This window comes from Octopus bimaculoides, chromosome 1 (genome assembly GCF_046866305.1).
Source record: "Octopus bimaculoides isolate indiv1 chromosome 1, ASM4686630v1, whole genome shotgun sequence".
NCBI lineage: Eukaryota > Metazoa > Mollusca > Cephalopoda > Octopoda > Octopodidae > Octopus > Octopus bimaculoides.
The window spans coordinates 77,058,158-77,085,871 of record NC_142928.1 but is presented as its reverse complement, the minus strand read 5'-3'; the positions used below and the strand labels follow the sequence as shown (position 1 = coordinate 77,085,871).

General features: G+C 32.6%; 1 protein-coding gene across 2 annotated transcripts in view; it reads right to left on the bottom strand.

Annotated features, from left to right (window-relative positions):
• Window positions 1-27,714, bottom strand: part of LOC106869508 (uncharacterized) — a 1,059,538-nt gene that overhangs the window by 70,025 nt on the left and 961,799 nt on the right. For both annotated transcript variants that reach the window (XM_089352454.1, XM_089352457.1), the window contains exon 10: window positions 22,083-22,118. In XM_089352454.1, coding sequence (XP_089208580.1) covers window positions 22,083-22,118 — 36 coding nt within the window. The remainder of the gene's footprint in view (window positions 1-22,082; window positions 22,119-27,714) is intronic.

Genomic DNA, 27,714 nt, shown 5'->3' with positions numbered 1-27,714 from the left:
CTACGTAGGACATTGTCAAATACAGCACGAACTAAATTTTTAAAGTAGTGTAAATTTCAACTCTGACACGACATAGACACATACGTCATACAGACCTCAATATGCCACAGGCTTCTATAGAGTTTCCGTCTAAAAATATCACCCACAATTATTTCTCAAGCGAGGATATTTGTTTCATTCTACATTTGAATAGAACCTGAAGTCGGATAACTGAGAAATTATCCTCAGTCATACAACCTTAAATACGTACATACATAGAAACACACATTTATATATGAGTGTGTGTGCATGTGTGTGTACGCACGTATGTGTGCATGTGTGTGTACACACGTGTGTGCACGCGTGTACATGTACGTATATATGTATGTAAGTATATTCTTGTATCCTTTTAGTGGTTTTAGGCAACGGACTGCAATAATCCTTAACCACAATCTTATTCATATATATATATATATATATATATATATATATATATATATATATATATATATATATATATATATGTATACCTATATGTGTATATATATATATATATATATATATATATATATATATATATATATATATATATATATATATATATATATATATACATATATATATATATATACATATATATATATATATATATATATATATATATATATATATATATATATATATATATATACATATCAAGTGGTCAGCATGGGAATAAAAACCATCAAAGGTAATCATTATTTAAAATTATAATACAGGGTATCAAGATATATATATATATATATATATATATATATATACATATATATATATATATATAAATATATATATAGTTTTAGGGAAAATAACCAATTTTCAAGAACTCATCGATGAAAATCCACTCTCATATATAGAAAAATTAATAATTAAAAGCACAATAAATGAGTATAATATAAAGTAAAGTAAATATCATAAGATAAATATAATACAACGATTACACGTGTTTCATAACCAATTTTCAAATAGAAAAGAAATTTAAATCGATTAAAATCAATTGAAATTATCGAAAATAAATTCTATTCAAAAATATAGCTACTCGTCAGATTGTAAGTAGAACAATAATTATATATATATCTCAACCAACAATAAGTACCAAATGAATTAATATGAAATACTTATTATATAAAGATAGAAAAATTATTTTAAAAATATCATTATATCAAAATAATAACCATTCAATAATCATCCCTTCATCCATTATAATAACATGTATATTATATACAAAAAACATCTTACATAAATTATCATTGTTTTAAATTATCATTGTTTTAAATACAAGTTGAACGAAGTTTAAGTTTAAAATAATAATGAAGATAAAATTAGGACATATTTAACCGGTGTAATAGTTAAAGCTATACTATTTAAAGCTAAATACGTTTATTTAATTATAATTAAAGATCAATTCAATAATAGAAAAATACAAGATTATTTATTTCTACAAACGTAATAATAAAAAATATGAATATATATATATATATATATATATATATATATATATATATATATATATATATATATTTAAAAATTTAAGGAATGGAGAAAACGCATGTTATAATTGCATACTATATTCCTACATATGTTTCAAATGATTACAACCTATGTGATCCATAGGGATCTGTGATATTAAAATTGTAACCTTCTCTTCAGGGAATGCATGGGAATCATCTTAAACGTAATACATTATGACCGAGTATGAAAACAATAGATGGATAAGGTTATGACGTGATTCATTTGAAAAAAACCGTTAGAGAATTGGACGCTACCGGATAGTGGGTTGGACAACACATACATATAAATGTATGAACATACAGGCATACATATATATATATATATATATATATATATATATATATATATATATATATATATATATATATATATATACATATATATATATGTTTGTACATGTATACATAAATATATATGTATATGTGTATATGTGTGTGTATGTATGGGTGCGTGTGTGTGGTGTGTGTGTTTTTATGACTGTGTCTCACTCCACTGCATGAAAACCGGTGCTGGTTTCTTTACTCCCCTGTAGCATAATAGTTCAGCAAAAAACAATGTTTAAATGACGATAAACATTACTTCTCGGTTTAGGTATTGCTTTCATCTCATTTAGAGATTTTCTTACAAGCTAATTATATATATACGCTAAAGTTAAATTCAACTTACGATGAAAGTAAACAAAGTTTGTTTTAGAAGCGTTGAGATGTATTGAAAGTATCGTTACTGGGCAGTTTAACTTAATGGTAAAGCACTTGACATGTAATCTCAGAGATGTGAGTTCGAGCCTCATGGCTGGTCGGTAACGTATTTTTATGCCATGTATGGATAATTTATCCTGATCACGCTATTTATTAGCATTATCACTCGTTTATATATATATATATATATATATATATATATATATATATATATATATATATATATATATATATATATATATATATATATATATATATATATATATATATATATATATATATATATATATATATATATATATATATATATATATATATATATATATATATATATATATATATATATATATATATATATATATATATATATATATATATATATATATATATATATATATATATATATATATATATATATATATATATATATATATATATATATATATATATATATATATATATATATATATATATATATATATATATATATATATATATATATATATATATATATATATATATATATATATATATATATATATATATATATATATATATATATATATATATATATATATATATATATATATATATATATATATATATATATATATATATATATGTCAGCGCAGGAGTGGCTGTCTGGTATGTAGCTTGCTTACCAACCATATGATCCGTAGTTCAGTCCCACTGCGTGGTACTTTGGGCAAGTGTCTTCTACTATAGCCTCGGGCCGCCCAATGCCTAGCGAGTGGATTTGTTAGACGGAAACTGAAAGGAGCCCGTCGTAAATATATATATATATATATATATATATATATATATATATATATATATATATATATATACATATGTATATGCTTGTGTGACTCTGTCCCCGCTGACAGGTGATATTGGTGATTTTACGTCCTAGGAAATTAGCAGTTCGGCATAAGAAACCGATTGAATAAGTACTAGGCTTACAAAGAATCTGTCCTGAGTTACACACACACACACATATTTGTATACACACACATTCACACGTCAGCATGTATGGATAGATGTATGAATGTAATGATGTGTGTTTTGGTGTGTCTCTAAGCGTGTGTACTTTTGTCTGACAAGGAGACTTGTCATCGTAGAAATCAAAAGCGATAACGATTTCTAGGTTGAGCAGAAGCTGTTCCGCGGATTCAATTCTTCATATATGTATTGGTTCAAAAACTACGCAAACCTGATCAGATTTTTCGTATGTTCTTTTGAGTTTACTCTCGTTTGAAATAGGTCGAAGGTGATTCCTTTGCGAAATGTGTTCTTCAACATTCTCGCACCGAAAATTAATGATTTTCAAATAATTAAATCATACCATTTTTACATTACTCAAATCTGTATTTCGGCTTAACTTTGGAAAATTTTAGACATGTCAACGAGTGTGGTTTTACCTAGTCAATCAGCCTGTTAGGAAAAAACAAAACAAAAACAAAAACAAAACTGCCAAAATTTTCTTTTTTACAAATTGACACATTGATTAAACCTAGATACATTACGCGTAAATTAAATATAACAGGATATTTACATCTAAAACGACTTTGTTCATACAAAGTTTGATAAAAGGTGACCTGGAGATAAAGAAAAACAACGAAATCAATAAGTTCTCTTTAAAGATAGTTATGTCAAGTCTGCACGTTAATTATATCTGTATATGATTTGGTTCCGCCATATAAGTCTCACATGAAAGGCCAGACTCGATATATATATATATATATATATATACACACGTTGTCGGTACAAATATTAATCATGAAAGTAATTTAATTAGATGTTTTATCCTATAAAACCAATTAAACTGCCATATGAAAAATGTAAAGTGTGTTTAATACCAAATGTGATTTCAAATTTATGCTGCTTTAATATACTTGGATGACAGAATTCTTCGAAAATATGGCCACCTATTTTTTTTATTTATTCATGGCTTAGTGGTTTTTATTTATTCATTGCTTAGTGCTACACTAATGATCGTGAGATCGTGATTTCAATTCCTAGACTGGGTGGTGCGTTGTCTTTTTGTGCAAAACACTTCGTCTCACGTTGCTCTACGATCACTTGGACACCTGACACGTAGATCACCTGTTCAGACAACGTCGATTTAATGGAAAGTGTGAGCTAATGTGAGATACGAACATTTCATCACTATAAGTAAATTATTTGTGCAGGTCATTAGGCAAAAACCTAAACACTAATACGTCGTATATATATATATATCTATCTATATATATATATATATATATATATAAAGGTATGAGAGGTGTTGGTATCCTTGGTACCCAAGGTTGCAGATAACGCTATCTAAGTGCTATGGAAGGACTGTAGTTAAACTCATTCGTATCGTTATATATATATATATATATATATTTATATATATATATATATATATATATATATATATATATATATACATATATATATATATATATATATATGTATATATATATATATATATCATCGGCATTGGGCTCGTCAGTTTCTATCCTGTCTCTTTGACAGATGTTTGTGCCGAAAGTGACTGTGGCGTCCAGGTCGGTGGTGAAAGAGTCGTGGGTAGAACTCGCAAGGGATGGTCGGTGCAGGTCGAGCATGTTGAAGACGCTCCCTTCTCCTGCGTTAGGCCTCCTCATTCTGTTGTCTGTTCTGCTCGAAGGAACTGGCTCCATTGCGGATAACAGTCCTTCAGGCTGTCCTATCAATGGTGATCTGTTCCCATGAGGATGGCTAGATGGTAACTTGAGCCAAGGTCTGTTTGTGATGGTCTTTAAAACCGAATTTCGGACCTCCACTGGGTCTTGTTCCGATTGCAAGTTCTCTGTAGAGCATGATCCCTGGGAGACGAGAGGGCTCCATACATTGGACATGTCCTGCTCAGTGGAGACGATGACGAAGAATGGTGGTTTCGACATTTGGTACGGGGGCGCGGCGAAGAACCCCATTGTTGGTAACGTGATCTTTCCATTGTATGTTGAGGATCTGTCGTAGCTTCGATTACTGGAAGCATTCAAGGCGCTTGAAATCACGGCGGTACAACGTCCAAGCCTCACAAGCATAGAGTAAAATTGACAGGACAATGGTACGGAATACCATGACCTTTGTTCGGATGGTCAACACGCGTAATTGAAGAATACAAGTTGGATTAGTCTGCCGAATATGGTTCTCTACGTGGAGGACTTCGAAAAGATACTTCGAAGTATGTGAAGTGTTCAACTTCTTTTAGAGGTTGGCCGTTGATTCTAATGTTTATGGGTGAACTGTTCTGGTGTTTCATGTGTGCATCTGCATCGCGAAGCGTTCGTAAGCCGTGTTGTAAAGATCGGCCTTCCTTTGTAGGCTATCTGCTGTCCGGCTCGGAGTGGCATTGTCGTCGGCATACTACATCTCACGGACTGAGATGGCGGAGTTCCTCGTCTTTGCTCGGAGACGTGCGAGATTGAAGAGTTAGCCATGTTGATGTCTTGTGGGATTTTGTTGGACATGGAGGACATGTACAAAGATAAACAGGTTCGTGGCAGGACGTATCCTTGCTTAAGACCCCCAGTGATGGGGAATGGGTCTGTGAGAGCATTTTCATGGCATACCTTACCTACCATGCCAGCGTGGAGGAAGCTGACCAGGGGAAATGAAGTCCTCCGGACATCTTAACCGGGCAAGGAGAGCCCACATTGCCAGGCTGGGACTCAAGAAGGACGTCTGCCGGGAGGATGAAGAGGCGACTGAGTAGTATACGGGCGATGATATTAGCTGCAATACTTGGGAGTGAGATGTCCCAATAGTTGTTGCAATCCTTTCGGCCTCTCTTCTTGTAGATGGTGATGACAGTTTCATCGCGGATGTCGTTTGGTGGGCGGTGGGGTCTTGCTTTCTGACATCTTGAGAATAAGGAGCAGGGAAAGAAGGGATATATATATATATATATATATATATATATATATATATATATATATATATATATATATATATATATATATATATATATATATATATATATATATATATATACAAACACACATACACACACAATATATGTATACATATATACATATATATATATGCGTATGTGGATGTGTATGTACTTATACACATACGTATGTACAGACAGACAGACAGACAGATAGATAGATAGATAGATAGAAAGATAGATAGATAGATAGATAGATAGATAGATAGATAGATAGATTCAGTATACGCAGCTGAGGAATGATTAAATCAAAATAGCCATCTATGTGTCATATTTAATATATACGCATTATCGATAGATCTGTTATTGCTGTATTTCCTTCTGTAATATCTCTTACGGAGTCGCTGTGTTAAGTGCACAATAAATATGAGTGAGAGAAGAAAACCTCCCCGGCCGGAGGTGACGAATTCTCGTTCCAGCATGTGGTTGGCTACTTGTACGTATCCTTTTGAAAGACCCAAAAGTACCTATTACATTTGGCAGTGTCGTTGACACTGCTAGGGGTGACTTTTTTTCGCTCTTTGATATTTATTCTGTTTTTAACACTAGGAGATGGTATCTCAGGGCAAATAGAGTAGTAACATAGTATAGGCGAATGTCTGTCAGTCTATCTATATACACGCACAGACACAGACACACACACACACACACACACATACACACACGCACACACACACACACACACACACACACACACACACACACACACACACACATATATATATATATATATACATATATATACGACGGGCTTCTTTTAGTTTTCGTTTACTATATCCACTCACAAGGTTTTGGTCGGCCCGAGGCAACAGAAGAAACTTGCCCAAAGTGTCATGCAGTGGGACTGAATCCCAAACCAACCATATGCTTGGGAACCAAACTTCTTACCATGCAGCCACTGTTGCACATCAGCCGCTATGTTTATCACTTCACTATTTCCTATACTTATGTTACATAAACTTCATTTGGTTTGTTTATTTAGACATTCTGACTCCTACCGATATCCGTAATCTCAAACGTAACCCCGTCCGTCTTCAGCTGTTAAGCTGTATAGATACATTTCTGCTCCCATACCAGCATTAAATAGACAATATCATGTAACACCTAAATGATTTCTCATTTAAAATCTCTTGTCGGATTTTTTGCGTATCGTATGTACACACACACACACACACACACACAAACGCACACAAGTTGCGGAAGTATTTGTGAAAAAGGAAAGCTAAATACCAACTAAATGTCGTTTAAATTACAACCTACCGGTCTTAGAAAAATTAGAAAATATGCATGATGTGGTTCTGCGTGTATTGAGCTACGAATAATGAAATGACATATCATACACTACGGGAAGAATATTAAATCAGAATTAATCATATATTTTGTGTATGCATTAGGCTTTAATCATATATATTTTTTTTTTAGTTAAGGTTATCTAGATACATTTACCATATTTTTTCTCTGCTAATTCTACAATTTAAATAAGTGTCATTAAAAGTAATTCATTCATGTCAGTTTTGAAAGACTGAAAATCACTCTCCAGCTATATATTCTATACAGTTAACATTAGAGTTTGATTATATAAATCTAAGACTATCGTCTCTACTATCGAGTAAACAAGAAGTAAAGAAATTTTAAACATTTACGATCTTACAATTATTTACAAAACAATGTGCAGGAACAGCTTTGATGTTCATGCAGAATTTTTGGATATGTACAAAATATAGTCTATTAGAAAATTTACAGTTTATAGTACAGATGCAATTTCCTTGGGTTACGACAAAAGGCGTGCGTTTGATTCACATGAAGGTTATTTTTTTTTAATGTAACTTTTTGGAGACATCAGAGGCCTACGTATAAATGCGTATATATTATGAATTAGTAATTTATCAATGTGTGCAAATAAATAAGAATATGAATTTAAATGTATTTATCATTTCGGATTAACAACAATTAAATGTGAAGCAAAAAAGAAGCATAAATACAGTGCTAGGTACATCCAATATCTAGAAACGTAGATTTTATGGAAACATTGATGGACGTGTGGTACTGAAATTAGTAACCAAATGTCCTATAGTTATGATTATCTTTATATCCCTAGATTTCTAGAGAGGATAAATCGTGAGCAATTGTTTAACATTCTTAGTATACAGTTAGCGTTAGAATGATATTTCTCTAGATTATAATTTTCACTAACCAATATGTAACATTGTCTGAATGCGTTTACAGAAATATGCATTTAGTAACGTATAAATGAAGTGTAGAAAATGTTACACTAAATGGAATTTATTAATCAATCGATCTACACCTATCTGTTGCCCTCTCTCGCCCCCCTCTTTCTCTCTCTCTCTCTATGTATCTATCTTACTCTCTCTCCCTTTCTCTCTCTCTTTCTCTCTCTCCCTTTCTCTCTCTCTTTCTCTCTCTCTTATTCTATATATACATGTTTGTTTCTCTATCTACGTACAATGCAAATGCGAGTTCGTATAAGTTATTGTGTGTATATGTCTTTGTGTGCATATGTCTGTGTGTGTTTGTATGTATATTTGTATGTATATATTCATATTTAGCTTACACCCGCCGATGTTTTCTCTCGTACCTCCATGACCATAGGTAGAGTCGAGCCGGTGCACATTTCCTCGTATGAGCTTGAAGTTATAGCGTGTAGATTTACATATTCAATATATATATATAAAAAAAATAGACTCATATATCCAAATATATGCAAGTTAGATTTAGATATTGTCTGCCCAAGAAAGTTAAGTGCTATGAAAGTATCTATGAATAGAGAAAATAATATAAAGTGAGATAAAGATGTAACATAGAACAACTTTTATGAAAGGCAGTAAAACATTGAGATAAAGGAAAACAGATTTTTAGATATAAATAAAAAGATCGGTAATGTGAGTAGACAAATTACAAAGAGAAGTCAAATAATATGTGTGTATGTGTGCGGGCGGGCGCGCGTGTGTGTAGTGTGTGTGTGTGTGTGTGTGTGCGTCTGTGTATGTGTGTGTGTATGTGAAAATAACTAGCTACTAACATATGAAGTAGGTGTTATTGGTCAAGTGTTAGTGAGGTGTAATGACTTGATCCTACAAAATAATTCCGGCTATGAAATTTTTTTCGAATTGTGCTCATAAAATGTGGTGAGGAATAGGATAATAACAAAACTATCATAAATCCTTTCCCAGTAGTAGCTTTCTCAGAGTAGCCTTGACATTTATGCCTGGTAATCACAAACTGCTTCATTTGTACCACAGAATACAATATGTAAGGGGAAATCACGGAATAATAAAAACAATACTTTTAGTAGTAATGTGAAATAATGGAGATGAAGGAATGTCAAAATTGGTTAAGTATCTGACTAAATATCTTTTAATATATATACTTATGTTCCTCTGCTTTCTCAACTTTAATAAATTTGTTGACACCAGTGTCAATAAAATAAAGTTCTGTTGCGTGCAGAGAATACTTTCGAGATTCTTTCACACACCATTACACATTTGTGTTATTATGCCACCGTTAGAAATTGATAAAAAATTTCGGTTGTGTAAAATAAGTTTCGATATTTCAAAATAAAATTTCAAATAATCAAGTGAAATTTACAACCTGACACAATATACGAAGAGTCTCATATAAATGAATTACAAAACCAGAAGTACACTTCCTCTCAGTCATCTAAAGCTCGCAATTGCAAAGCAGCATAATTTAAAACGATAAACGATAAACGTCGCCCTTTCAAAGCCTAGCCAAGCTCATGGGCCCGGTTTCCCGGTTTCTATGGCGTATGTGTCCCCCCCCCCAGCTGGACGGGACGCCATTCCATCGCAGCGTTACTCAAGAAGCAGGAAGAAAGAGTGAGAGAAATTTGAGGCGAAAGTGTACAACAGGGGTCGCCACCACCCCCTGCAGGAGCCTCGTAGTGCTTAGGTATTTTCGTTCAATAAACACTCACAACGCCCGGTCTGGGAATCGAAACCGTGATCCTCCGGCTGCGAGTCCGCAGCGCTAACCACTGGGCCATTGCGCCTCCACATAATTTGAAACACATGCAGTAAAACATTAGGTCAAGTAATTAACAGAATAAACCACTTCTTATCACAACAATTTACATGAAGAACAGCATTTAAGCTTTTAAATTTTAATGTCGCACTCGCGAAAAGAAACTGCAAAGAAAATACAAAGTAAAGTAAGTTTCGTACTCATTATGGAGATAAAGAAAATCCGCCCTTTCTTTTTGATCTTCGAAGAAACTATACGTACATTTCTAACATCAAACGTTTTGGCAAAATTACAAGAACATACTCGAAGCGTCTAGATCCTGAAGGAATTGTTGTAGTTATCCAGATCTTTTACCACTCACAAAAAACACTACTTAATGTCTAGAATCTGGAAACTGAGAAAACAAAATATTCCAAGCAAAATAGCATTATGCAGACATACCTTTTGTCTTCAACATACACTACTAATTCCTCAAAAACTCATCTTTGATATCATCAACTCACGCATAGCCTCACCCATTTAAAATATTTATTAAGAATATGTCAATGAACACATGCCCAAACAACAGCAACAATTATTTCTTTTCAATGAAGTTGACTGACTCGGACAAATGAAATCTATATGATGTCATGTGTATTTTTATTAACCATACTGCTGTCTTTGTTTTAACAAATTAACAGAAAAATTGCCCAGTTAGTGTTGCCAATACATGACGCTATGTTATTCTCATGACTGACTCCAGAATTCTTGTACACATTACATCATCAACTTCATGGATAAAATGTTTATACACATGACATTAAAAATCACATAATCATATTGCCATGATGATATAACCTACGTTGGGGGAAGTCTAACACTTTCAATGCAATTAAATTCCATTACAAGGCAATATTGAGTAAGCTTTGTAGATCAAAAGAAGACGAAGGCCTATATCTTAAGATGTCGGTAATCCAAGTGTGAAACTCATTCCATATGGATTATTAATGTTCATAGTTTGTCTATCTCTTAAGATTTATGCTGATGAGTTTTATGTGAAAGTTGTAAAGTAATAATTACAAGAATAATAGTTATCATACAAACGTGATTAAAACATTTCAGAGAAGTGTAAAGCTAAAGTGTAGTTTATTTTAAAGTGCTGTATGTAGGAATTAGCGACAGTTATGTAATATCTTTATACAAGATATAGCACCAGCTTTATACACATACACACATACACACACAAAAAGAAACGCACACATATGTACGTTTATAAATATATATATATCTATAGATAGATAGATAGATAGATAGATAGATAGATAGATAGATAGATAGATAGATAGATGGATGGATGGATGGATAGATAGATAGATAGATAGATAGATAGATAGATAGATAGATAGATAGATAGATAGATAGATAGATAGAGACACATGAGGGAAAAAGAAAGGTTAAGATGTAAAATGCATGACTGAGTGGCAGGGAGAACGAAAAATAGAAATAGAAAGTGGGATGTAGGAGAACATAAATTTATATATTCCAAGTTCATGTATTGATAATCTTCATACGATGAGAATTGGTATAATGCTGCTGAGGACAACATAGACTAATGTTTCGAGAGAAAGGGGTTTTTAATACAACAGGAAGTGATTATTATAATTTTAGAATTGCTTTGTCACATTTAAAACATTGAATACATGTAAGCCAATTCAGTCATCATGAAGCTATTTATTTACCTCATTATACAATGGGAGATGTGAGATGAAGTAAATGATACTTGGGTGATGAAGTAAATGATACTTCAAATAGAGCAGCAAATACATGCAGAGACATACATGCAGAGACATACATGCAGAGACATACATGCAGAGACATACATGCAGAGACATACATGCAGAGACATACATGCAGAGACATACATGCAGAGACATACATGCAGAGACATACATGCAGAGACATACATGCAGAGACATACATGCAGAGACATAGATGCAGAGACATACATGCAGAGACATACATGCAGAGACATACATGCAGAGACATACATGCAGAGACATACATGCAGAGACATACATGCAGAGACATACATGCAGAGACATACATGCAGAGACATACATGCAGAGACATACATGCAGAGACATACATGCAGAGACATACATGCAGAGACATACATGCAGAGACATACATGCAGAGACATACATGCAGAGACATACATGCAGAGACATACATGCAGAGACATACATGCAGAGACATACATGCAGAGACATACATGCAGAGACATACATGCAGAGACATACATGCAGAGACATACATGCAGAGACATACATGCATTCAGATGCACGCAGCTGCGTATGCCTTGCGATGACCAAAGCAAAGAATTCAGTTCTCGTCTGTTTCCTCCCTGAATTTATTTGCGTGTGTGTGTGTGTGTGTGTGTGTGACCGAGAGTTATCATATTTGTTATGGAGAGTTATGGCATTTGTTATGGTCAGGGTGTTTCCGTCGGCTTGGCGTATGCAAACTTAATAATTTTGACTTGTTGCCCGAAGAGACACAGATTAAAGAAACCCTATACATGTTTTACACGTGTATGTAACTATTAAGAAGTTATTATATTTATATTAATATCATTATGATTAGTATTCATTATTATATTCGTAATGTATTCCCCATTCTATAAAGAATCTCGTGGAAAATGTCATTTTCAATACACCAAATTCTATGAAATTTCAAGAAGTATGTATTGCTCTCATATGAACTAAAACATGTACATTGTTGAATTTTAACACAGTAATCTGCATATGTACTTCACGACGACACAGTTTGGAATGTAACCACTTCAAAATGTTTAATTCGTCAGTATTAGACATTTTGAACATCGCAAGATCAATTACATAATGCCATTTGACTCTCCCGATCCAAATTCAAACACGATAACGTGTCAGGTCATGATCTCGGTGCTTCACTATCTAAGTACCTGATTCTCTTGAATCCTGGAAATTATATATATATATATATGTGTGTGTGTGTGTGTGTGTGTGTGTGTGTGCATATATATATATAAACGGATAAAAACGCACATAGGAATATATACATATATATATATATATATATATATATATATATATATATATATATATATATATATATATATATTCCTATGTGCGTTTTTATCCGTTTTGTTTTTCTTTTTCTTATCTCGTTTGTCGCTGCTTCTGTCCTATTTCATTTGGACCAGTTACGGTTTCTGATTCGCTCAGCATAATACACCAGGTGACTTAGATATTAGTGGCTTTCATTTTATTTAAGAACATATTGAAATTAAGTAATTATGAATTTAACGAATTGTATCCTTATAAAACAAAAATTGAGCACAATGTCATCATGAACTATTTGTGAAGTCTATGTTTTTTTCTGTTTTTATTATGAATACGTTACTCTGTAAATTGATTTAGCTAACGACATGCAAAAATGGAAGTCGGTTGCACCTGGCTTTACTGTAATGTCATAAGTGTTCGACACTAATGGCCTGTTATTACTTGAGCGCTTAATTACCGTGGAAATATATTCTTATGTTTATTCACCAAGTCTCTCTCTTTCTGTATGCTTCTGTATATATATATATATATATATATATATATATATATATATATATATATATATATATATATATATACATATATATACACACACACACACACACAGACAGACAGACAGACAGAGACAGATAGAGAGATGCATATATATATATATATATATATATATATATATATATATATATATATATATCTATGCGAGTAAAAATAAATACAAAAAAGGTGTTTTTTTTGTATGATTGTGTATAGAGGAATATATTATTTTGTTTAAAAGAGTTCCAACACTGTCTGTTTTTTATGTTTTATTTATATTCCTGCAGAACCAATGTGGGGTATAGAATATGGAATATACAATATATAATATAATATACAATATATAATATAAAATAAAATAAAATAAAAATGGATGGCACCATGAAAGAAAGTACTGAATGTAGATGAAATATTGAGTGTTCAATATAAAGGATCAAATAAATAAATATATAAATATAAATATATAAAGGCGACTAACCTACACCCATCCATCCAATTTACAAAGGAGATGAACAGTAGCAAATTACCATTTCTAGATATAATGGTAATTAAAAAGAACACCGCCATTACCACAAATATATATTACAAACACACAGACACACACCAATACTTGAACTTTAAATCGTGCCACTCACCCCATACAAAACGCAACATACCATACTACCTAGCCAGGAGAATATGTACTATTGTAGAGGATATAGAGACCAGAAATCAACGCCTGATGGAACTGAAAGAATTTCTGCTGAAGCAAAAATACCCATCACGACTCATAGAAAATGGTATTCAGCGGGCTTCGAAAATACCCATACAACAACTGAGGACACCGCAAAGAAAAGACAAACAGGAAAAGATCATTCCATTTATAGTGACACAAAATCCATGCCACCAGGAAATCTTTAATATCGCCAAAGCGAACTTACCGATCCTTGCACAAAGTCAGGAATTGAGAAATATCATTACAGATCAAAATATAACTCTCAGTAAGAGACAACCTAAAAACTTGAAAAAACTATTAACAAAGGCAAGGTTTGACCTCAGCAACAAAAATCAAACATTCACTGTATCCAAATGCATTGATAGCCGATGCGGCACATGCCGATCAATCCATACCGGCCCATATATGAACACAAAAACAGGGAAAATATTCACCAATGCGAACATGAACTGCAAAAGTAGAAATCTAATCTACTGCATCAAATGCCCTAATTGTGAAGAACTGTACGTTGGCCAGACAGGTAATGCACTATCGGAACACTCGCGGGTACATCGACAACAGATTAAAAACCCAGAAGTCCGCCAAATACCACTGAGTAACCATCTGGCAACATGTGGTCATCAAACTTTTATTATATTTCCATTCCATAAACTTTACAACCGGAATGAAATTGAAAGAAAATGCAAAGAAAAGGACTTTAAGAAATTCAAACCCACTCTTAACAAACAATGATTAAATCCATCTTACTTGGGGTTTAAAAATCTTATCCCTGTAACCAAAACACAAAAAATCTCTCAGATATCATCATTTCTATAAATAGATTTGGCATCATTTCTAAGAACAGCCAAACACCTACTGGGGTTTAAAAATCTTATCCCTACAACCCACACAAAACAATAAATTAAAATATCATCATTTCTAAAAATAGATTTGACATCAATTCTAAAAATAGCCAAACACCTACTGCTGCTGTCCAAAGGAATTGGTATAAAAGACAGAAAACCAGCCAACTTATTACAGTCTGTTAAAGTCTGTCATACCGGCCATGACGAAGGGAAATAGCCCTGAAACTCGAGTCGCCTTTATATATTTATATTTATATATTTATATATTTGATCCTTTATATTGAACACTCAATATTTCATCTACATTCAATACTTTCTTTCATGGTGCCATCCATTTTTATTGTATTGTATATTATATTATATATTGTATATTCCATATTCTATACCCCACATTGGTTCTGCAGGAATATAAATAAAACATAAAAACAGACAGTGTTGGAACTCTTTTAAACAAAATAATATATATATATATATATATATATATATATATATATATATTAGGGGAAAATCCAATATTTATGCATAAATTTGAAGAATTGAAATACTTTTCTTTTATCATGACTTCGAATAGAATTTGGGACTGAGAATCTCACAAAACGAGACTTCGAATCATTTCTATTCGCAAATCTCTGAAATGAATAATTTCCAATGTACTTGTGTGAATGTATATATGTGGGGGGAGGTAGATAGATAGATAGATAGATAGATAGATAGATAGATAGATAGATAGATAGATAGATAGATAGATAGATAGATAGATATGTACACACAGCCGCACACATACAGGTATACATTTTCTTTTCCATGCATCATCCTGTGATAAACCTGGATACATCATCAGTGATGTATCCTGATGTGATGTCAAGTTGTTTTGAAACTTTCAACATCAGACACAGTTACCTAGGTGACTGACCCGGGGTTGATACGCCTCAGATTGTTTCAAGTTAGCACTAATCCTGTTTGCACTGCTCCTCCCAGGGCTTGCACTTCCTGATTCACAGCCACCTTGAAACAACCACAGCTGCCTCCACAGCCAACCTGATGAATTTTTGCCTACTGGCCCCCTATTAAAAGCTCTGTAGAGAAAGTAACTTGCAGATCCCTTGCATGCAACCTCGATGAGATTGCAATTTGCTTGCCACCCATTGCTTTGGCGTCTCTCCAGTAGCTCAGTATATTTCCCCTTCCGCTTGTTAGCCTCCGTGATTCGGTCCTGCCAGTGAACGGAGAGTTCTAACAAATCTACGTGCTTGCTTGCTTTTGAGATCAACACTATCACCTAAGTTAACGATGTGGCAAGTAGGATGGAATGGGCAAAGCTAGCAGGGCAAACCTTGTAGGGCAGATCGTGCAGTGCAGACCAAGCAGCGGATTTCTTCTCGCATGCTTTGACAGCGGTGATGAAGTTGTTTGGAGGACATGCTTGCAGTGAATAATCACACATTGGATGGTGTCTGCTATGATGGTCCACGGTTGGTCCTGCCTCTAATGGTAGCGTCTCTCTTCCAGGTCTTTTGAACAGCTACTGATATTATGCTCCAGAGATTCTCTCCTCGGGCATAAGGGGCAATATAGTGACTATAGCTTTCACCAACAATTTGACTCTAAAGACATCAGAAACTGCCTGAAATATGAATTTTATCAGAACATGAAACGTAGCGTACCACTGCTCGGTTTCGTCATAATCAGCCTTCCTGACATCTCAATCCAACACACTTGCTAGCTCTTTCATTCTCAATCGAAGCTCGCACCTCGTTCTGGATCAGTATCCTCCTGTCCTTTCTTTGCACCTTATTACAGTGAGGTGTTGAAGTGTTACCCAGGCCAGCTCTTCCACAAGAAACTTAACACAGGAAATCTTTTACTGAGTTAGCGTTACAATACTAGTATAAAAAATCTAATAATTCAGAGAGATTAAAATTCATTGAAATGTCTTGTACATGTAGAAAGCTTAATGTTTTCTCTCATACTACTCATAAATCAGAATCGATCTTACAGTTCTTACACGAATCCAAGATCACCGCCAGCACTGCATGATGGCCTATAGTCAAGACACAATAGAAGTATAATAGGAGGTAAATGTAAACAAAGACATTGCAGTCATCTACTATCTATCTATCACGTAAATAGATATGTAAATTGAATCGAAACTTTTCAATTACGTCGGGGATTTAAAGAATCTTGATATTGATTTTAACATCAAGGAGACAAAATCCATGAAAGCTACATACGATACAAAAAAGCAAAAATAATTGCAATACGATGATGTTAAAGTTAATAAGATGATGTTAAAGTTACTGAACTTTATTTTAAGTCAAACGCAAGCGGGTTTATTTCCCAAACATTTGTTAAATCTTGGTAATTTTACTACCTTTTCTTTCTCAAAGCAAAACAAAAGAAAAAAATTCAAGAGTCTGTTACCCGATATTTCTATGTTTTCATCGCTTTCATATATCTTTTCAGAAAATCTGAATAATATTATCACCACTAGTTTCAATAACTCTATAAATTTCAACTCATACCTGTCATATTTCTTAGTAAATGAGTAACACTACTGTTTTGATAACAACCAGAAGTATTTATAGACGCATACACATATAATATATAAATATACGTGCCAACATTCTATGTAAATACAGAGAAATGTACACATATATGCATATACAGTTATATACTCATATAAACACATATATAAACACGCATGTGTGTGTATATATGTACCGTATTTGATGGCCTATAAGACGTACCTTATTTTTACCCAAAAGGCTTAAAAATTCACCCTGCGTCCAGTGCACTCAATGTAGGCTCAAAACTCGGGACTGTTGGACAAAATTATACATCAGAGCTCACGTAAATGTAGCCTAGTAGCCTAGCCTAACCGTCTATGATATCGTAATAGCCTATCTTTTCCAAAACAAACACAGTAGATTATTATTATTATTTATCATCATCACGATTACTATTGCTAATATAATTGATATATAAATACATACGTATATGTATACATTTTTATGTATATACGTGGAGGCGCAATGGCCCAGTGGTTAGAACAGCGGACTTGCGGTCGTGGTTTCGATTCCCAGACCGTACGTTGTGTATGTTTATTGAGCCAAAACACCTAAAGCTCCAAGAGGCTCCGCAGGGTGGGTGAGGGTGGCGACCCCTGTTGTACTCTTTCGCCCCAACTTTGTGCCTTTCAAACACATCACCCGCCTCCCACTCCTAACACATATTCATCCTTTACATTTTTATTTCTTTACCGCCCACAAGAGGCTACACACAGAGAGGACGAACAAGGACAGACAAACAGATTATATCGATCCCAGTGCGTAACTGGTACTTATTTAATCGACCCCGAAAGGATGAAAGGCAAAGTCGACCTCAGCTGAATTTGAACTCAGAACCTAGCGGCAGACGAAATACCGCTAAGTATTTCGCCCGGCGTGCTAACGTTTCTGCCAGCTCGCCGCCTTAAATCCTTTACATTCTTATCTCTCTTCCTATCCCTCCCTACTCCTCTCCCACGCACCCACCCCCTTATAATATCTTGGCCACCAACTAACACTCCTTTATCATTTTTGCATTTTCTCTTCCTCTATCTTTCCTTCTTCATTCTTCACCTATTTCCTTTGGCCGTTCTCCCACTTTTAACAAGATACCTTTGAATGAACAGCACATGGAATCTACGTCTCCACACTTACCATTTGTAATCACAAAATATGAAATCCTATCGGAATTTACATACCATGGACAAGAACCCTTTTTACCCATTCTACACACCACTTCCCTCGGATAATGGAAATGCAACTATGATATCCTAGATATATTTTTATTTTTACTTTTATACTCTTATTTCCTTTTATACTTCTTATTTCCATCCTTTTCCAAAATAATTCCTTATATTGAACTCTACTATTTCCTTCTATCTAACCATCACATATCGTCTCTGATGAAGGGATATCCCTAATATCCCAGAAACAGCTATAAATGGCCTGAAATATCCACACATCCTTGGCTTTGTCGTCTCATTTTATTTAACATATACATGCCCATTCAAGACCCGCATTAAATTCCGCACTCGTATAATTATCGAACCATCGAACCGAGAGTTTAACTACGGTCCTTCCACAGCACTCATATAGCCTTACCTGCCACCTTGTATCTTTTGGATACCAGTTCCCCATATATATATATATATATATATATATATATATATATATATATATATATATATATATATATATATATATATATATATTATATATATATATGTATATATATATATATATATATATATATATATATATATATATATATATATATATAGTTTTAGGGAAAATAACCAATTTTCAAGAACTCATCGATGAAAATCCACTATCACATATAGAAAAATTAATAATTAAAAGCACAATAAATGAGTATAATATAAAGTAAAGTAAATATCATAAGATAAATATAATAAAAAGATTACACGTGTTTCATAACCAATTTTCAAATAGAAAAGAAATTTAAATCGATTAAAATCAATTGAAATTATCGAAAATAAGTTCTATTCAAAAATATAGCTACTCGTCAGATCGTAAGTAGAACAATAATTAGATATATATCTCAACCAACAATAAGTACCAAATGAATTAATATGAAATACTTATTATATAAAGATAGAAAAATTATTTAAAAAATATCACAATATCAAAATAATAACCATTCAATAATCATCCCTTCATCCATAATAATAACATGTATATTATATACAAAAAACATCTTACCTAAATTATCATTGTTTTAAATTATCATTGTTTTAAATACAAGTTGAACGAAGTTTAAATTTAAAATAATAATGAAGATAAAATTAGTACATATTTAACCGGTGTAATAGTTAAAGCTATACTATTTAAAGCTAAAGACGTTTATTTAATTATGATTAAAGATCAATTGAATAATAGAAAAATACAAGATTATTTATTTCTACAAACGTAATAATAAAAAATATGAATGAAAAAATTATGAATGGAAAAATTATGAATGAAAAAATTAGGAAAGAAAAACATATTATGAATAAAAGGTTAAACTTTATATATATATACAAAGTTTTGATTTTAAAAAAAACTTTAACGATATTATAAACTATAAAGATTAATAATTAATCAAATAATATTAATCAAAAATAATCGAAAATATATCAACACTATTCCAATCGAAGTTCTAATATTATGTTGAAATGAAACTATAACTTCTAAATAATATAGTGTTAAATAAGTTATCTATTAAAATAATCTATAAAGAACCAAATGAATAGTATAAAAACAAGAATACATATTATTTTCAAATAGTAGAAAATCTTTAGCAAAGTGAAAACAGTACTTATCCAAATATATATATAAATATATATATATATATATATATATATATATATATATATATATATATATATATATATATATATATATATATATATATATACACACATTCAGATTAACTTTGCAATAATTATATATATATATATACATATATATATATATATATATATATATATGGGAACAGTGAGAGATATGTGGGGTGGGGGACAAAGCACAAATATGAATGCGGAGGTTTTGTCAACACACATTCAGATTAACTTTGCAATAATTAGAACATTATAAAGGAATAACTCGGAGAAATAGACTGGCAGTTACGAAGTATATCTTACAGTTGTAATATAGAACATCTGCACAATATCCTACTATGTATACTATTGCGAACTGTCGTTCTACATAAAACAGATGATATATTAATTGGATTTACCAATGAATTTACATTCCTTGCTCATATATATATTCGCCTATATTCGTAATTATTTGCTATATATTAGCTGGAATACATTTAACACTTTTGGAAACTACGTATGTTCTTGAACTAAACTTTCCCTAGTTAAATTCTATTTATCTTTATTGTTTTATTTACATTTCTCGTAATTTCTACTTATTTCTTCTTTTCTCTTTATATTTTCTTTATCGATTGAGTACTTCCCTATTTCTCTCACATTTTTCTCCTCTCATTGTTATTTATTAATTTCCTATATATGTTTTCCTTTTTCCTAGCTCTTGATTGAAACAATTGGACGAGTGTTTTGTACGAAAATTGAAAAAAAGACCGTCATATATATGTACATGTATGTAATTGCGTATCTGTATTTGTCCACCCCGCCATCGCTTGACAACCGATATTGGTGTATTTACGTCCCCGGCAAAAGAGACGACAGAATAACTACTATGCTTACAAAAAAAAAGGTGATGCGGTCGATTTATTCGACTATAGGCGGTGCTCCACCATGTCAGCATTGAAATGACTGAAACAAGTAAAATAATATATATATATAAATACACACACACACACACACACACATATATATATATATATATATATATATATATATATACTTCTTTCAGTTTCCGTCTACAAAATCTACTCACAAACCTTTGGTCGAGCCGAGGCTGTGGTAGAAGGCACCAGTCTTAGTTGCCACGCAGTAGGACTGAACCAGAAACCATATGGATGAGGTGCTCACATCTTACCACAAAGCCACACCTACCATGTATGTATGTATGTACGTATGTATGTATGTATGTATTAACACAAAGCACGTTCAAATATTAAGATATTAAGTAATGATGATGTAAACATATACAAAAATTACTGATGATTGCAAAATACATTTACCGGGAGTTTCTGTTTCTTTGTAGGTTTTGATCGATTCTACAAATATAAGAAAAAGAAAATAGCAAATGATACTACAGCAGGACATTCAACTTAGGTTCTTATTGAAAAATATCAATTTTTTTTTAAACGTGATATAAAGATACAGAGAATAGTATTACATGTAAAATATAAACAAATATACACATACACTGGCCTATATATATATATATATATATATATATATATATATATATATATATATATACACTCACGTACACACATTTATGTATATACATGCATATTTATGTATATATATATTTATACACACACACATACACACATATATATGCATACATAAATATATACATACATACACATGTGTGTGTGTGTGTGCGCGCGTAAAAAATTGGCAGAAACAGGGAGAGAGAAAAAGAAAGAGAATAAAATTGACAGAGATGAGAATATGTGTATAGACACAGCACAATTATGAATGCGCCTTTACTTTACATGCAGAATTGTCTTGTAAAAATGAGCAACAATAATAATAATAGTGAATTAAATGAAAGAGCTTGACTGTTACGAAACATAACATAATGCCAGAAGAGTATTGTATTGTGACGCCGAATATACGCAATCATGACTAACATAATGGTCAATATTAATATTCAATATGATTAATATTGAATATGATTGTGGAGGTCAAGACACATTGATAGCAGAGTGAAATTCTGAATGCTTTAATGTCACATCATTTAATTAGCAATTTAACTGAATTACCATCATGTAGTTGCTTAGAATAAATACTTATCTCATATAACATCGACCAATGTTTGCAAATCTTTCTCTGACAATCTAATATATTTTGTCGAGTAAAAAATAAAATTTATTGTCAAGTAAAAATACCATTATTTGTTACATACTGCTATCGTATTTAATCCAAAGCAATTTTAAATTGCTTTAGTTTATGTTCACTTTTATCAACTATCTTTATTGAGATTTCTTTTATGGTTTCTTTAAATGGGAATTTCGAATATTGAATTCAAATAAATTTATGAAACAACATGTATTTATAGTTGTTTCTTTTTTCAGTAAGATTTGTAATAAATTGCCATTCGTAAATTATTCATAGGTAGTTTTTCTTTATGATTACTGTATCTGAAACTGATGCATTATTACTGGTGGCGATACCAAATTAACATTTTACAAATTTTCCAATTTTAAAACTATTTCTTTGATTTTTTTATGGGCCTATCACTCATCAAATTTAGTTGAATCTACTTCCAAAATCTTTGCACAATTACATTATGTCTTCCAATTTTAAAATTCAATTATCTAATGCAAAATTTCTTTGAAGAAAAACAAAGAAATAGAATGAATTATTTAGGCGGCAGATCCGCAGATTTTCGTCAAAGATATGTCAGTCGATGAAATATGTATTATGTACTTGTGTCTGAAACAGTTTATACAAACTGCATTATCATGAATTTATAAAAAAAATTGCTGCTTTCATTGTAGTTTGGAACTATGTTGAAACTATCTATTTGTTTAGGAATAATAAACAAGCGGTATTGAAATTGATAGAAAAACAGTGTTGATGTAACTGGCAGAAATCTTTCAATATTTAAGACAAAGCTAATTGGCTGAAAACTAATTATCATATTTAAAATAAATCTTCTCACATATTATGATATTAACGAATATTTTTCATATTTAAATTTCCTAATTAACCTTCATCATTTCACTTTGAAATTCCTATGTATTCCTAATGAATGATTAATTATAAATTGATTTAGCTAAACATTTTAGATATTTATATCATTATTTTAAAATTTTATTACGCAATGAATAAGGAAAATAATTACTTAATAAAAACTTTTCCTTGTGAATGTAACATTCTCATGAGTTATCTGCTACGAACTTTGAAAAAAAAACTTGCACAATTTCTCATATTATGGGAAAACGATTTAGATGTTGCTAGCAGATATATTAAAGCTAAAACTTGTCGTACACAGAGAAATCCACACACAAACACATACGCACACACGCACAAACAAACAAATAAACAAACTCACACGCTCACAGTGAGAGAGAGATGGTTGAGAGGAATAGACAGACAAACAGACACATATATAGGCACACATATATAGACATATATAGACAGACAGATAGCTACATAGATAGATAGATAGATAGATAGATAGATAGATAGATAGATAGATAGACAGACAGACAGACATACAGACAGACAGATAGATAGATAGATAGATAGATAGATAGATAGATAGATAGATAGATAGATAAAATAAGTTTAGGACATCACTATATGTTGCTTCCGTCTTTTACGGTCATAGCTCCGTGTGATTGTGATGATAAAACGATTTCATTAGAATATGAAACTTTACATAGAAAAAGACAGGAATCATTCTAATGTGATGCATATGCTTCATTGGATACTAATAATGAAATATGGAAAAATATAATATAAGTTAATGAATAACATTTGGAGTAAACACTTATAACTTTCTATTATTGGGGCATATGAAAGTTGTATAATTCACTTAGCATTATAACGACGGGCATGCGCAAGCACAGACCACATACCCATGCACACGCAGATATGCATAACATTTTTTTTTATACATATCTGCGTGTACTTGGGTATGTGGTCTGTGCTTGCGACACACGCACACACACACACACACATACACACACACACATATACTGTGTATGTATATGTATATCATATGTATACTGTGTATGTATACTGTGTATGTGTATGTATATATATGTGTATGTATATATATATATATCAGAAACCAAAGTGTACGTACGCCGCTACATGTATTTAAAAAAGAATACAAAAAGTAGGACAAGAACGCAAAACATCCAGACAGTTAGATGATACAAAAAAAGGGACAAGAAAAAACAAGGATGGGTCATTCGGAGTCTTCTTTCGTCAGTCAAGTTCCAGATTAGATTTGCAGTTTCGGCTGGCTATACTCGAGACTATTACAATCTGGCCAGCCCTAGAGAAAATCTAAGCTAAGAGCACTAGATTCCTAGGAAGAAAGCAGCGAATATATACGAAAACATAGACGATTAAAAAACGGAGAAATGATGCACAAATAAAAATGCAAATAACACGTGTTTTTCGACTAAGGACGAATTAAATTAAGCTGGCGTGTGTGGAAGTGAAGCCTTACGTCGGGGACATATGCGATGACAGGTATGGGAAGGAATATAGATGTTGCACGGATAGTAGTCAAACCAAGAATGAAAGGTCAGACTTGGCCGAACACCGGTCACGTGGTCTGAGAGGAGAAAGTTAGAGGCAGAATGATAGAAGAATTAGAGAGGGAAGAGAAAAAAAGAAAAGGGTCAGAGTGAAGTGAAAGAGGAGGGTAGCTGAGAATGAAGGAAAAGCCAGGAAATGTGAGAGAAGAGGAGCGAAAGAAAGAAGAGAGGACAGAACGAAGTGTGAAGGGGCTGATAGAGAGAAAAACAGAATGAAAGAGTGAATGAATAAGAGAGTTGTACAAAATTTATATATGTATATATATATATATATATATATATACTTACAATTAATATAGGGTAGGAAAAATTATAGAAATTATTCCTGCCAGTAGCCTAGCATGGATACTGTGGTTTGGACTTTTTGCGGATAGAAGAATTAGGGAGGGACGAGAAAAAAGAAAATGGTCAGAGTAAAGTGAAAGAGGGGAGAAGGTGAGTATGAAGGGAAAGGCCAGGAAACGTGAAAGAAGAGGAGCGAAAGAAAGACGAGTGGACAGTACGAAGTAAGTGTGAAGGGGTTGATACAAAGACAGAAAGAATGAAAGTGTGAATAAATAAGAGAGTCGTAAAAAAATTATATATATATATATATATATATATATATATATATATATATATATATATATATATATATATATATATATACGTACTTACAATTAATATAGGGTAGGAAAAATTATAGAAATTATTCCTACCAGTGGCCTAGCATGTATATTATGGTTCGGATTTTTTGAATGTTCCTTCTAGTATGTAAGGCGACCTGCTAAGGCTCACCACTTTTGTGTTTACATGTACACTAATTATTATATGTACTTACATATAAGAGACCAAAGTGTACTTACGCCGCTATATGTATATAAAAAGAATGCAAAAAATGGGACAAGAACGCAAAACATCCAGACCGTTAGATGATACAAAAAAGAGACAAGAAGAAACAAGGACGGGTCATTCGGAGTTTTCTTTCGTCAGTCGAGTTCCAGATTAGATTTGCAGTTTCGGCTGGTTATACTCAAGACCGCACCAATCTGGCCAACTCTTCTTTCTTTCGCTCACCCTCTCCTACATTTCCTGGACTTTCCTTCATTCTCACCTTCCCTCCTCCTTCACTTCACTCTGATCCTTTTCTCTTTTTCTCGTCCCTCCCTAATTCTTCTATCCCTCTGCCTCTACCTCTCTCCTCTCCTTCCACGTGACCGGTGTTAAGCCAAGCCTGACCTTTCTTTGACTACCATCCGTGCAACATCTATATTCCTTCCCATGCCTGTCATCTCTTATGCCCCTGCTGTAAGGCTTCACTTCCACACACGCCAGCTTAATTTAATTCGTCATTTGCCGAAATACACTTGTTGTTAATGTCCTGGTGTTTGCATTTGTATTAGTGTACCATGTCTCCGTTTTTTTCCGTCCTTGTTTCCGTATACATTCGCTGCTTTCTTCCAACGAATCTAGTGCTCTTAGCGAGATCTTCCTTGGGGCTGGCCAGATTGTAGCAGTCTCGAGTATAATCAGCTGAAACTGCAAATCTAATTTGGAACTTGGTTGACGAAAGAAAACTCCGACTGACTCGTCCTTGTTTTTTCTTGTCCCTTTTTTGTATCATCTAACTTATGTATATATATATATATATATATATATATATATATATATATATATATATATATATATATATATATATATATATATATATATATATATATATATATATATATATATATATATATATATAGAGAGAGAGAGAGAGAGAGAGAGAGAGAGAGAGAGAGAGAGAGAGAGAAATTATGAAGGTGGCAATTCGCAATTTACAACCGAAAGGCACGCGTAAACTTGTCACTAATATGACTTAGGGTGCTAGTCAGCACCAGCGTTGCTAGAAATGAGAGTCAAAACAACATTTAACCACGTGAGAGCACTTATGTAGCGACTGACAAAGGTGACAAGCTCCCTCCGGCAAGCGGGATGGAGTCATATCATCGATGATTTCAGATGTGATTAATCTTCGTCTGTCACCCATTACTCCGTCGCCGTGTGTTAAAAATTTAATTCACCTTGTCAGTCTTAAGAAGAACACCGTAGGCAGCATTGACTGATTCCGAAAATAGTGACGTGAGAATTATAAATTATGAAGGTGACTAATCGCAATTTACAACCGAAAGATACAAGTATAGTCGTCACTAAAGTAACTGAGGGTGCTACTCAGCACCAGCATTGCTAGAAATAAGAGTCAAAACAATTCTTAGCCACATTAGATCACTTATCACGCATAAACACACGTTCACTAAGTTGAATATATGGTGCTCAACACAAGGGACTATTTTATGCATTCTTAGCATGTATTCATGGACAATTCACAGCATGT